General features: G+C 37.8%; 1 protein-coding gene across 1 annotated transcript in view; it reads right to left on the reverse strand.

The window, feature by feature from the left end:
* GDA (guanine deaminase) overlaps positions 1-13836 on the reverse strand; it is a 64176-nt gene extending 50340 nt beyond the window's left edge. Inside the window, exon 1 of the mRNA XM_072404157.1 lies at positions 13659-13836. Coding sequence (XP_072260258.1) covers positions 13659-13766 — 108 coding nt within the window. The 5' untranslated portion in view covers positions 13767-13836. The remainder of the gene's footprint in view (positions 1-13658) is intronic.
* Positions 13837-15017: the final 1181 nt, after the last annotated feature.

Consider the following 15017-nt stretch of genomic DNA (forward strand, 5'->3'; position numbering starts at 1 on the left):
GTGCTATACGATCGTTCGTAGATATCGTGCAGGATCGTTCGTCGTTCGTTTTCCAACGATAATAATTGGAAGTGTGTACGTAGCTTTACTCTTTATTGACCAATACAAACCCTGCAGTTGTTTCTTTGTGCATATCAAACCACAGCTTGTTCTAGAATTTAATCAACATCTGGGCTCTATACAGATTTTTCTTTTTTTTTGCTTTGTTTGTGATTAATTCACAGTGAGGATTTTATACAGTAACTGACACCATGCTGCCTAGTAATATGTTAAGACAAACATCCGTCCTAATTGTATTTATTAAAATAATGTACCTGTTCTGACTTACATACAAATTCATTTTTAGAACAAACCTACAGTCGCTATGTCATATGTAACCCATCCAAAATACTCCTGTCAGCTTGATTTTCAGCTGTGTTATACAAATTGCCTTGTAATTAATTTCTGCAGTTCACCTTCTTCCTTGCACAGGCCTGATCCATTGGTCTGTAGGTGGCTTAACTAATGGAAACTCAGTTATTAATTTTTCAGTCCCAGCTTGCCAAGTATCTTGGGAATCATATGACACCTACAGAATGTCATATCAACAACAAAAGCAGACATGACCATGTCTTGTAATACTTTTAGCAGGCTGACATACTAAACAATTGTATATGATTTATGCCTATGCTTATTTGCTTCTTTCTATGTACAGAATGCTTACTTTCCTGATATGCAAACCAGCCCTTGCTAAATGTCAGGTAACTTTATTTACTTACTTTACTTACTTTATTTACTTTATTCTGTAACATGCAAATAGATGATAAAGCAATCCATATAAATCTTTTTTACATTTTATCAACTAGATAATTGTACTTGGTAGCACAGTAGTGCCATTTAAACAACATGAATGTATGAATGTTGTACATATAACCTACCCCACTATATAAATGTTTTATCATTTTTACAGATCGATATATGTGAAATAATTGGTAATTCCATTGATATATGTGAAAAAGTTTTCTGTAGCAAATTAGTTTAAAATGTATTAAAGAAGTTTTATTTTAGTAAGTTTTGGTTGACTTGGACTTTATATGTATTCATGTGACTGTTGTTTGTGTTTTTCATTGGCTGTGATTTCTTAAAGGATATCAATATGGCATTGTGAACAAATGCTATGGTGTTTATTGTGATGTATGTAATGTGGTATGTATGTAATGTAAGTATGTTATGTTATGTAAGTGCCAGTATATTATGCAGCACTGTAAAATATACAGATATTACAGATGATAAACCTGCATCTATAAGTACAAGCAATGACACAGGAGGGGATGAAGACCCTCCACAATCAAGAATAGAATAAAGGGGGTGGGGGAGTCTAGTCTACAATAAATAGGTAAGGAAAATAGATGTTTGGCTAATTCATGGTGAGGACATTAGGGAGGCAAATGTGAAGATACAGGGTTTTGAAGGTTTGTTTAAGCATGTTAAGGGTAGAAACAAACCTAAAAGGGTGGGGAAGGGAATAAATAAAATGACAGCTTTTCAGAAGTCTTCGAGCTGTGCATGGGAAGAGGTTATAAGTAAGCAGCCATTGGTTGGTCATTGGAAAAACGGAGGGGGCGGTAAGGGATGCATTTATTTAAAAGGTAAGAATTATAAATGTGATAGGAGGTATGAAATAATGGCAAAACAGGTAAAATAAAAGACAATAGAGACATATGAAGAGGACGGCAGCAGAAGAGTAGTAGTAAGAAAGATGGATAAGTCTAGTGCTTGCAATATACAGCACAAAATTTTCATATCACACAAAATAATACTGAAAACTGGTATTATGTTGATTATTTTTGCTTCCAGTATGAAAGTGACATGAAAGTGATTCTAGTTTTATTACCACCTTGAAGCAAGCCTCCACCAATACTGAGCTCACCAGCACAGCATATGCATAGGACATGTTTAAACCTTGATAGTATAACCCAAGGCTTCAGTAATGTGAGGAAATCAGTCAATGCTGGAATTGTAATGTTGCCAAATATTGCAGAATTGTAATTTTACGCAGTGTAGTATAACACATTGACAAATATATTTTATGTCACTATGTCAATCTAAGGGTTTATTTAATAATGTTTTCACCCAAGATTCACAAATTAATGTTTAGACCTTTAGATAATAAAGTTTAAAAATAGTTAAAAATGTCATGGCTATGTGCATTGTGTTCTGGTACAGAGCATTTTAGAAAGCTTTCTTGAAGCTTTCAAAAAATATTTCTAAGATTTGCATAAAAGTCCTTCTATTCAAAGCTCTGCTTCTGCTAATATCTCTGCAAGAGTGGCACAATTTTTAATGTAAAAGTGATTGTGTCATTCTGCCATTCTGTTATAAATGTCAGCAGATTGATCCTGTGAATGAAAGTTTCAATTATTAAGTAAAGTAGTCCATAGCAAAGTGAATTTATTTTCTCATTGTTCATCTTGCCCCAGTCTAACTTTAACAGAACAATGTAGTGGATTTGTTAGATGCTGTTGATATGTATAAAAGTATGTTCACTATGGTAGCAAAGTGCATTAAAAAGTTCTGGGAAGAATGTTTTTTGTTATCCTAAGTTCAAAACCCTTAAAACTTTCAAAAAGATTTCCAACTATAAAATAGGTCATATGCAAGTCATCCTTGCTTATCAAACTCTATATTATTGTTTATTAATTTATAAATTATGCGTAAATTATACTAAAGCCCATGGAAATAGTGATATGTGTTCTCCCCAGTTTTTGCTGTATTTGCAATTTGAGACACAGGGTTATATTGAAGCAACTGACCTGTAATAGGGGCAGTTGTTCTGACCAGGGGCAGATTTCCAGCACATACATTTAAACATGCTGCAAATCTCAAACAGCTTGATCTACTCTTTAAGTGGCGCCTAACTTTAAAACCTGAAGTCTGGGCTGGTGTGAAATCTAACCATACAATGCACCCCTCCCCAGCACTGCATTAGCTATATATTCATTTTGTCTGGGGTTAGTTAGAATAGCTAAAATACTTACCCTATTTGTTGCCCCCTTCGGCAGCTGGTGCTTTCTGATATTTCCACATTGTGAAGGGCCCTAGCAGTCTTCTCATTTAATCCTGGACCCCTAGTATATGAAATTCTTTAATTTCCAACATTTTTTATTAATTGTTTTTAGCCCATGACACACGCACAGTGCCAAGAACTGGGATGGGGTAACCCAGCAGTTGTGTGATCATCAGTGACTGTCCAACCAGTAGAAATAAGGTGTCAGGGCACCGGAAGACCAGGAAAGATTAGGAAGAGAGAAGGGGTAAGTCTGCCATAATATTTAAGTATACTTTTATACCAAATGACCAGGGAATTGGCTGCGCATTCAGGTCTAGTTGAATATAAAACCCTTAGATTCAGGTAATGACTAACCACTCCTTGATATGAACGGTGCTTCCCTGCTCGTTTGTGTGCAGGACAGAGTCTTGATGGGGGGAGGGGCAGTTTGCGTGACTTGCAAAAGAAGTCTTTTGCTGTTCTGAAACCTCTTGTAACTCTTTAATGACCAAGACAAACTCTGCAGTTGTTTCTTTTTGCATATCAAAGCAGTTTGCTCCAGAAGTTAGTTAATTTTTTACATAATCTTTAATCATAAAGTTTTTGTTTTTTTGCTTTGTTTTGTTTGACACAGTGGATGTTTATACAGTAACTGACACCACACTGCCGAATATGTTGAGACAAAAATCTGTCCTTATTGTTTTTATTAAAATAATGTACCTGTTCTGACTTACAAGTAACTTCAACTTAAGAACAAACCTACAGTCCCTATCTCATATGTAACCCAGGGACTACCTGTACATGTTGACTACATGGCTAAGTTTCAATGTGTGTTCACTCTTGCTTGATCACTATTTCTTGACCGACCTTAATTGCTCCCTACTGTCACTATAAATGCAATAATTCAAAACTCCAAGGGGTATAATACATTTGGGCCATACATTGCCTGACCATGGTACTATTATTCCCTTTTATCCTCTTCCCTTCTTTTGTTCTCCTTCCTTTTATTTTTATTTTTTCCTCTATTTCTTCTCTTCTTGTTCATTGACTGTTGAATTACTTTGAATCCAATACCCTGTTTCACTTACGTAGGCTAATCCTGATTCTCTGAAAATTGTCTATAATGCCCTTATATGTAATGGTACCGAGCTACGTATTTTACAAACTATTTTTTACGGTAGTAGTCAAAAATGATGTTCAAAGATAATTGTTGGTTATTTTTACAATTTGTGTATGTGCCAGATTTAATGATTTATGTGTTCAACATTACATTGTACATTTTCAAGCCTATGGAACTGGGCTTCTTATGATTATATCCAATCCTATTTTTGATTGTTTCTCTTTGTACCTAATATACTTTTTATACCTCTATCTTCTTTAATAGAATGTATTGAAAAGAAAGCTTTACATACAATTTAAATGAATGTTATTTAACATCTTTACATAATTGTGTTCATATAACTACAACATTTGCTTAATTTGCTATTGAGGTGTAGGTAGTATTTTCTCCAGTTAAATATGTCCTCTAAACCCCAAATATTTATATCGGTTATTGGCATAATGTAGTTATAATTTAGCCTTTAATTTGAATTGTGCAGATTGTAAATAGGCAAGGTCCCATAGACATCCAGCTAGGGCTGGTTTATCTAATACATATACCTTGTTAGAAAAATTTAAACAAATGTCATGTATTCATGCTAAATAAACATATTATATTGTCATGCCTAAATATGTCATGCAAAAGTTGTCCTGTGAGCACATGAGCATGTCTTGTGAGTAAGTACATGAGTCTGCTTCCAGTTTAAATGCCATTCATAAAAGTGTATATCAATAAAAAAAAAATTTAAATTTAAAACTTTTATACTCATTAATATGCTGCAATACAAAAAGAAAAAGAAAGTACAGAAAAAATGTTGATCTTTCAGAAATCTAATCTGTTCCAGATTAACTGTGTAGAGGAACACAGATATTTTACAGAACTGAAATCCAACCAACCAACATTACCTGCTGGACTACAGAAATACACCCAACCCTAACCCCTCTTAGTCTGTCTCAGTCCACATATGTACAATATTTGCTTTCCCAAGATAAGGAACTTGCTCAAGATTGATCTCTTTTAAGATTCAGACTCCTTAACTGCCTAATGAGTACAGGGTCTGTGACATGTATTCAGCCAGTGAAGTCAAAAAACTTCAAAATTTTTGTCCAGAATGCAAATATGAGGACAGTTACTAATTACAAAGATTAGAGATTGGGGTGAGCCTTCATTTTACCAATACAAACCAACAATGGCCGTTCCCAGATTTCTGTTCCTATAGTCTGTTTTAATTGGCTTAATATTGGTCCTAATTCTACAGCAGTTCTCATTTTTTGTAATGTAAATGTAAAAAATTGTAAAAAAAAGAACAGACTAACCACCACTTTCCACCATGGTAACACTGTATCCAATGTCAAGAATATACAAAACAATCTAAAATATCTATTATGAATCACTGCTATAAGTTGTATTTGAAGGAACACTTCCAGCAACAATAAGTGGGAAATCCCCAAACTTCAGGCGGTAAGAAGAAGACAAGAAAGAGGAAATAAAAGGTAATAGAAAGAAGAGGAAACTTTACCACTTGCAGGTCAGCTTACAAAAAGGCCAGGGGCATTCTCTATGAGGATCAACTATGTGCCTGCAGACAAAATCCCATGGGGCTCACACGTCATAATGCTAATTCAAACAATCAGCCAGAAGAGCTGTAAGGGGCTGCATAAGTTTATTATCTACAGCAGCTTTCAAGGTAGTGTAGGCAAGTACTCAATATCACGGTGTAATACTGAAATAAAATAAACTGAAAAAAAAATACAGAAAAAAGGAAGAGGCAAACAAGCACTGATAAAACAGAACATACAGCAACAATACAAACATACCAAAGCTAACAGTCCTGAAACCCTAGGTAAGGCATATAACAATCATTTACACAAATACTTGTTACTTTAATATAGGTAACTCAGTTCCAAACTGTTTGCTTGGTCAAAACACATTCATCTCACTACTTCTTGGTTGTACCCCTGTTTTGTTTGGGGCGGTTGAGATGGTGGTGGTGAGGAGATCCTCCAACAGGCACTGGAACAAATTGAAGAGTATCTTGTCTCTGAAGAAGTCAGTGATGTTAATCTGGAACTCAGTGTCAGCCTACCTACTCTGCCACTAAAGAGTCTCTATCCTGCTGCTGCAACCAGACCTCTATCTCCCTATGGGCCATCGGTTAGACTCTGTCCTATTCTGTTTAATGAGCTCTGCACTAATTCTAAATAAACTCCCAGACCAAGAGGGGACTACAGCTATTTAGTGTACTGGTAGCTGTATGTAAACTCTAATACAGATGGGTTCACCAAACAGTATAATTACAGGGTGTATCACTTCACATCACACAATACATGGACCTGTGCAAATAACACTAGTAAAGGGGTCAGTTATAACTCTATGACCAGACCTAATAGTAACACAGAAGACATGGGCATCCCCTGAAAGAATATGGAACACTATTTAAACACTAATAGTTTCTTCCTCTGATCTGGGAGATCCTATAAAGTCCACCTGCAGCAAGCATTTCTGTATAGGTGGCCATGTGCTCCAATTCAGACAGTATCAGTCCTCCAGTCTGGGGTTTCTATTATAAAATAATTTTTACAATAATAAAATGGAAGCAAACAATCCTGGCAAGTGACATCTAGTGGCCTTTTACCATATTGCTTCAGATTATTAATATTGCTTTGGTAAACCGTGAAACAGTTTAGTAGACCATTCTGTTATTAACGGGGTACACGTTGCATGTACCTAAAATACAATAAAGGATACAGCCAAATTATAGATCATTTTTTGTTCCTCTACCATCATCCTATCTCAGACTGACTCAGACTGTATGGACCTGATTAATTTAAGCTCTCCAAGGCTGGAGAGGATACAGCTTCATCAGTGAAGCTGGGTGATCCAGCAAACCGAAAATGGATCTGGTACAGGATTCAAAACATTTGCCAGCAAATAGCAAATGACGTTTGATAAATTCATTTCAGGTTTGCTGGATCACCCAGATTCACTGATGAAAGTGTATCCTCTCCAGCCTTGAAGCGCTTTAATAAATCAGGCCCTATGTACCTCTCAGTGGGTTTGATTTATTAAAGCCATCTAAGACTGGAGTAGATAGACTGTCATGGAAGAAACTGGGTGATCCACCTACCTGGAATGGATTCCTTAAAAATCTTTTGCTATTATTTGGCGAAGGCTTTCAGTCCTGGACCAGATTAGTTTCAGGTTTTCTGGATCTCCAATAGTACTTTAACTCTACACCATCTTTTCCAGTGGGAGACGTTTAATAAATCAGACCCAGTGTATCTGTCTTCTGCATTCTCCCCCAAGGTTTACCCAGCCCCCACTTTATGTTATTTGTAAATTTTCCCACTTGTAAATTGGTCTATAGACAACAGGGGTGAATTCGCAAAAAAGAAAAGGGGGCAAGGTATGTACCCACCCCACTGCACCCCTGCCTGTCCCACTCAAAGGGGAAGACACCTCCCCCAGAGTGCCCTCATGATACCAGAACCCAAAGTCCGAGACTGCAATTAGAAAGATGGTGGGTTGTTTTCAGAAAGACAACCCGCCCACCGCCAGATGCCTGCGATCCATACAGGGGACATGGCTCACGGCTCTGGCCGGTGTGGCCCCCCAGCGTGGTCCTTCTTAGCGAGGGGGGGAGGTGGACCGTCCAGAGCCACAGACCACAAAAGACTTTGTAAAAAAAAGAGTGGCGTGCCCACTCCCTAAAAAAGTGAGGGCACAGCGTTCCCACCAGTGCCCACCCCACAACACCCCTGATAGACAATCTGGACAAACTAGTCCATTTATATATAAATTACTGAAAATGACCATAGCAGCACGTCAATATGTCTCCTACATATTGAGTGGTCCTGTCACATACTGTACAGCGTGCACAGAGAGTTTGCTGTATTTTTAAATCTCGCACCCATCAATTCAGCAGTAATTGTGTTCCCAAACATGCAAATCCCTACCTATTGCTTGTTTCAATACATAATTTAATGTACAATGTACTGCGTAAAATGTTGGCGCTATATAAATCCTGTTTATTAATAATATTAATAAGAAGAATAATAATATTAAAATTATATTCCTTGACCACCTAGTGGCCAATTATCAAAAGTGCACAGTAGTCACAATAGTAAATGCTTTATCTTCTAACAAATAAATCTCAGCTGAATTGGCAAGCAAATAATTTACAAATATATCCAAATGAGTGGACATAACATGTGCTTTTTATGGAATATTTAACAGACCAAACAGGGTAAATAAAAAAGCTTCATTGTTCGGTTTTACAACCATGGTTTGGTGGACTGACTTTGGGGTGCCACTACCTCCCCTAAACACCCTTTATAGTTGGGTATGCTTGTTTATATGCAAGTTCTTCACCTCTATAAGTCTGCCTTTTGTGTGTGGTTTCAGTGGCTTGGTTGACCTCATACGTATTCCTCTCTTCCTGCTCTTTCTTTGCTTCTTATTGACACTGGAAGAGCATGTTTGTTATTATAGCTCAGGGGTGTCAAACTCTGGCCCACGGGCCAAATCTGGCCCCTAAAGTCCTTTTATGGGCCTCCCAGAGAATTCCGAAAATGAACTACATCTGGCCCGCACGTGTTACCACCTATGATCATCATTTTCAATACATGCAATACAAAGACATTATTCCTGTACATCCATCATGTGACACAAAGCCTAGGCAATGATTACATGGTGCCTGACTACCAGGGGCATTGTGTTTGTTTCAATCTATTAGAGACTGCATAGTGTAATATTTAGTGTCAGACAAACTTGTGATGTGAGAGGATGAACAACACACAGCCTGCATAGATAGATAGAAATTAGTCTTTTCAACCCTAAAGTGTGTGTAGAGGGGTTTGTTTTTGTTAGGTTTAAATGAAGTAGTAAACTTCCTAAATTTTTTAAATAATTTTCAAGTTTGGCCCCCGACTTGGCCTTTTTTTAATTTTGACCCTCTGTGTATATGAGTTTGACACCCCTGTCATAGCTTTAATTTGAATTTTGAAATGTTTGAAAATTGGGCACGGTCTTTAATCTTTTGCATTGTCTCCCCTTTTTTTGTATATAGTATTTTGTGCATATCTAGTATAATAAATGCTAAATAATGGTTAGAACAGTTCTAGTACAGGATAGATTACAAAGAAAATAAACTTGATACCAGGCTTTACCAGGATTAATACCTGCTGCTTTACCTCTATAACATTATGTAAAGCAATCTGTATTTACCTGTGTGGGGGACTGCTTTTTTCTATCTGCTTGCTGAGTTGTAACTTTGTAAATTGCAAATAAAGTTGTTGAAGTGTTTCCTGCCCCTGATAGTGGCCTTGGAAACCCCACCAGGAGATAGAGAAATGCAGGAAGTACAGGGGCAGAGATGAGAACATGTGCTCAGCCAAGGTAGGTGCCTGCATCCCTTCCAGAACACACTGACTGCTGTATCTGTGTGTAGTGCAGTATTATATTACTACCCTCTGTATTAATGGGGTATATGTGGTATCTGTTATCAGAGATTATTCCCCTGTGTATTAATGGGGTATATGTGATATCTGTTATCAGAGATTATTACCCTCTGTATTAATGGGGTGTATGTGATATCTGTTATCAGAGATTATTCCCCTCTGTATTAATGGTGTATATGTGATATCTGTTATCAGAGATTATTCCCCTCTGTATTAATGGTGTATATGTGATATCTGTTATCAGAGATTATTCCCCTCTGTATTAAAGAGGTATATGTGATATCTGTTATTAGAGATTATTCCCCTTTGTCTTAACGGGGTATATCTGATATCTGTTATCAGAGATTATTACCCTCTGTATTAATGGGGTATATGTGATATCTGTTATCAGAGATTATTACCTACATGATCATAGAAAATGGTAGGCAAAACATTGTAGAAGAACCTAGAAATGAAATAGTCAAACGTGACTGGCAATTGATCTGTTCTTATGGCAAACCTTGGGGTAGCCACAGGTGTCCTGATATTTACAAGCTATATAGCTATATCTTGGGACAAGGTTTTAATACAACCACCTTATCCAACAATGTGGTTTTCCAATTTATTAGAAATTTTGCTAATGAGCCATTTCCAGTTCTTTACTTTTAAAGAGGAGGGAACAATCAAAATACAAGATGACAAGTCATGTAAATTCTCGGTGATAAAATGATACCAGATGGTGGACAAATATCTCCCTTCTCACCACTCTTTGGAACAGTGGTCGCCAACCTTTTTGGATCTACGGACCACTAAACTTACAGGCTCCAGACTGCACATGTGCAGGGAGCTGTGCGTCACTCAACAGAAACTTCCCCAATATTGACATCATGATACCAGATCCCACCCAATCTCCGATCGCAGAGACACAACCTGCCCACCACCCTGAGCCTACAATCCTTACGGGTGACATGGTCCATGGCTCTGGCCAGTGTGCCCCCCCAGTGGGGTCAGGAGAAGGAATGTTTATCAAATCCACTAATACAAAACTTCTGTTTGATGAGTTTTACAAAGAAGAGAAATGAGGGACAGCATGTTCATAATTAGTTACAGGTTACAGCATGACTTTTTATTATCTTCAGAGTTCAAGTACACACAATATCCAGTTGGATTTCAAATTGCCAGATTTTTTCCTTCAATATACAAGTTACCTCTATGCATAGATGAGGATTTAATTCTTTTGCAGGTAAAGGGTAGCTTTATACCTTGAGGGTAAGAAGTGATGAAAAGACAACAAAATGTGCTGTACATTGTACACAACCTTAAACCTAAACCTCCTGGTTTCATTTTTCTACCTTTGTTTGTCTTCTGGAGCTCAATATATAATGTCTATGTTACCTGCCATTAAATTGTGTATTGTCTGTTATAAATGGAGCATATCCATATTACTGGCAACACAGGTAATACTGGGCTGAATTGTGAAATACATCCAAGGTCGGAATTAGAAACCAGCTCCTGCAGCTTGTGCATGGTTAATATGATACCTGTTATGTGAGGAGACAGTGGCTCAAAGGAGTTGAGGGAAATGATAGTTTAAATATTATTTTTTATATGTATCGTGAAGATATATCAGACAGCACAGAGTCCAGAGTCATGTCAGTAACTATCCCTCAGAGTCTTAGGCTACTTTTGGTAAGGAAGCCAATAAATCTACTATAATATATTCGAGATGTGGGGGGGGGGGGGCTTCTGACACCCCACTACTGAGTGCACACACATGCTGGTATTGTATGCTATCTGCCATTGACATAATTGTAACTGGCCTTTCTAAATCTTTTTAACATGGAGGAACCCTTAAAACGACTTTCAGGTCTTCATGGAACCCGCAATATAATTACTATATACGCAGCTCACAGTATATTAGCATGGTGGTCAATAGGAAGAATGCCACTTACATTGCTGGATATTGGGAAAAATGTAACCCTACATATAGCCAAAGAACAACATTGGTGTCAGTTAGACTGACCTGAGAGACACGAATTGTTCATAGCTCAAGGAATCCCTGGTAACCTCTGGAGAAACCCTAAGGTTCCATGGAAATCTGATGGTTTAGAAACACTGATCTATACCAGCGGACGCCAACCGATGGTCCGCAGCTCTGGCCCAGGAAAAAAAATGCTCTGGGAGGGCACACCGGCCAGAGCTGCCGACCATGTCCCCCATACGGATCGCAGGCTCAGGGAAGTGGGCAGGTTATGTCTCTGGACACAACCAACCCACTCTTTCATCGCAGGTCTGAGCTTGAGTGGGCAGATTCTGGCATCATGATGTCACTGGGGGGGAAGTTTCTTCCCCTCTGAGTGACACCCAGCTCCCCACGCATGCGAGGTCTGGAGCCGGTAAATTTAGTGGTCCATGGGTACAGAAAGGTTGGCGACCACTGATCTATACGATACTGTTACCAAATTACAGGTGGGTTTTAGGTCAGTATACTGGAGCTTTAATACTGCTATTATATAGCTAAAACTACAAAATCATATATTTCTATTAAACATAATAAACATTAATAAAATTAAACAATAAACATTTTTACCCATTATCTAGTCTTCTATTATTACCTAAATAGTTTTTTTTCTTATTTGGAACTTTTTGCTAGTAACCTCAATAACCTCTTAAACATACATTTGCTTTTTCTGTATACCAAAATAATTGTTCACATTGTACACTTTCTAATTCCAGGACTAACCACTTGTTATCAATTTTCCTTTAGGATATATTGCATCCTTCAGGCTGCTGCATCATTACCTATACTGCCAGCGTACAGCCATCACATTAGATCACTTCATTACTTACAGAAATCTGTTCTCTCTCTGTTCTGAATATCACATTAATGATATCAGATTAATGATTTGTGAAAGTGATAGGAAAATGACTAAAACATGTTAAACTAGCCTGGAAAATTAAAGCCTTTTTTATTTGTTGGCCACATAAACATAGTTGGAATTTCAGAGTGTACATGTAAAGCAGCAGTATCATATCAGACACCTCTGGCACCAGTTATTCTATGGGAAAGACGGAACCAGTCAGTGACTAAAGTCTCTGCCTAAAGGTTTTGAATATTACCATCCATTAAACCTGAACAAGATTGGCAGGATTAGACATCAGTTATTAACTTGGGCTCATTTACTAAAAAAAAAAATTAAGAACATTCACACAAAATAGAGTGAAAAAGTGAATCTCTTATTTTTTAGAGAACATGCTCACATCATTTACTAAATCCATGCATTATTTGTTGCTCGTATTTTTTGCTGTATACGTGAAAAAAATTACTTCTTGTTCCAAGAAAAATTGTGCTTGTGTATGACCTGCCTATCCAGATGGTAGCACTTCTAGTATCAGCATCAATGGCACATATAATAGTATGTGATATGACCTTTAAGCAATTTATACAAGATTTACAACTTTTAACTAGTAAACTGAAGATACAATAGCTTTCAAGGGTGCAGCCAGGTGTACAAGATCAAACTAGTATAACTGCATGACAGTAATGTTATAGGCTTGTGTTTAGTTGTGACTTATGAGTGAAACAAACTTCATACATGAAGGAAGAGAATAAAAGTTCAGCACAATATAAACAGACAAACATAATTGGAAGCCAAAACCAATACCGGTCAGATCAGCATATACAGACAGGACAGCCAAAGACAGTCCAGTTTAGAATAGTATACCAATACTGTCTCTATATCAGCCACAAGCCAAAGTGGCAGAGGACAGAACACAGTCTGAGATAGCTCTGAAAACATAATTAATTTTATACAGTCCTCCTTGGCCAAAGTGCAGCTATGATCTTTGTCATAAATTGCTAGGTGGCTTGGTGTCTGATAAAGTTCATTATATTCTTCATAGAAACAGGCTTACAATTTGATCATCCAATATTCATTTAGCATGATTATAGATGATTAATTATTGCATGTAAAAGATAATAGTTACAACATATTTACAGAGTAAAATATTATTCCAATGTATAATTTTTGGCATAACATGCCATAGTTTTGCAGAATTATAGTGAATTAAAGCAAAGTGATACAGAACTTACTTTTCCTGCACTATTAGTGCCCAGTATATGGTTTTCAAACACTTCCATGGCACATCTTTGGGTTGAATGAATAAAAGTACCCTTGAAGACATGTTGCACTGTATCCATAGCAGTATCAGAAGCAGCAGCAGCAGGTGTCTGTATGGGATGGGTACAGGCTTTGCAGCATACAGCAATCTAATGCCTTCTCATAGCCTTGCTGTATCAGCACTCATACAAGGAGGAGGCTCAGCTCACTCCTCTGCACCAATGACAACTACACATCCAAGCACAGAACACTCTGTATTTCCTTGCATATTCCAAACCATTACAATTCTTCTTTGAATATGTCTCGCATGCTGTTTACTACAAACTCCTAAGATCCGCTGAACATAGTACAGGCTCCAGCCTGCTTTCAGTTATGTTATGTGGTACACAGGAAAGATGTCTTGGGTGTCTGATTCTCGTACAGTAAGCTAATCCATAAAACCATATGTCATGTCATTAGAAAAAGACAGCAGGTGTGTACTGTACAGATTTTATCTATAAATAGAATGTATGGAAAGAAGGGAGGGAAGCAATATACTTAACTATCTCCATAGGTCCAAAGGTTAGATTTTAGTTCTTTTTAATCCAACTTCCAGGCTAAATATGGAGTGCTAATTTTATCCACATAATTTATTGTGATGGCATTTTTGAGGAAACTAGTTTACAAACAGGCATGGAGGCTGCAAATATTTGGTGTACAAGTGTATGATCATAAAAATGAACATGACTTATATTTGATCTTTAAAGCAAACCTGTGCTTTGTTCATGGGAACAATGGAACAGGTGCACACTAAAGCCCCCTCCCTAGCAGAACATACTAAGCTTTCTTTAGATCCTTTCCTGCTCTGTGTAACAAAACAAAGAAAAGTAGTCATTTGCTCTTTGAAGCCTACATAGGGCTAAGGATTGTCACTTTACTACTACCTTATGTGCCAGTGCTAGACCAACCCAATGGCATTATCACTGAGGTTCTGTGTTTGCTATGCAGTGCAGGCAGATATATACATAGGAGGGGACAGCAGGGCATTGTACATACAGTGGTGAACATAGCCAAAAGTGGGCCACTGTGCAGAACTGACTTGGCTCCTCTGTTGGGTGAGGAGGGTTCAGGGTCCAAGGCTTGTGGAAGTAGTGTGCCATTCTTAACACGCCATGATCTTAAAACTTTCCAGACCTCGGGAGCGTGGCCGGCCGATGGCGGAGCAGGACGTGTAGCGGCACCGCTCCGTGCTCCATAGGGGGAGAAGCCGTCATCTTCAGCACGCTAGTGCTTCCAGCATCATACCGATGAGCCCTAAGATAAAGGGGGGGCAGAGGAGCAGGACCGGAGGG

This window comes from Pyxicephalus adspersus, chromosome 3 (assembly GCF_032062135.1).
Source record: "Pyxicephalus adspersus chromosome 3, UCB_Pads_2.0, whole genome shotgun sequence".
Classification (NCBI taxonomy): domain Eukaryota; kingdom Metazoa; phylum Chordata; class Amphibia; order Anura; family Pyxicephalidae; genus Pyxicephalus; species Pyxicephalus adspersus.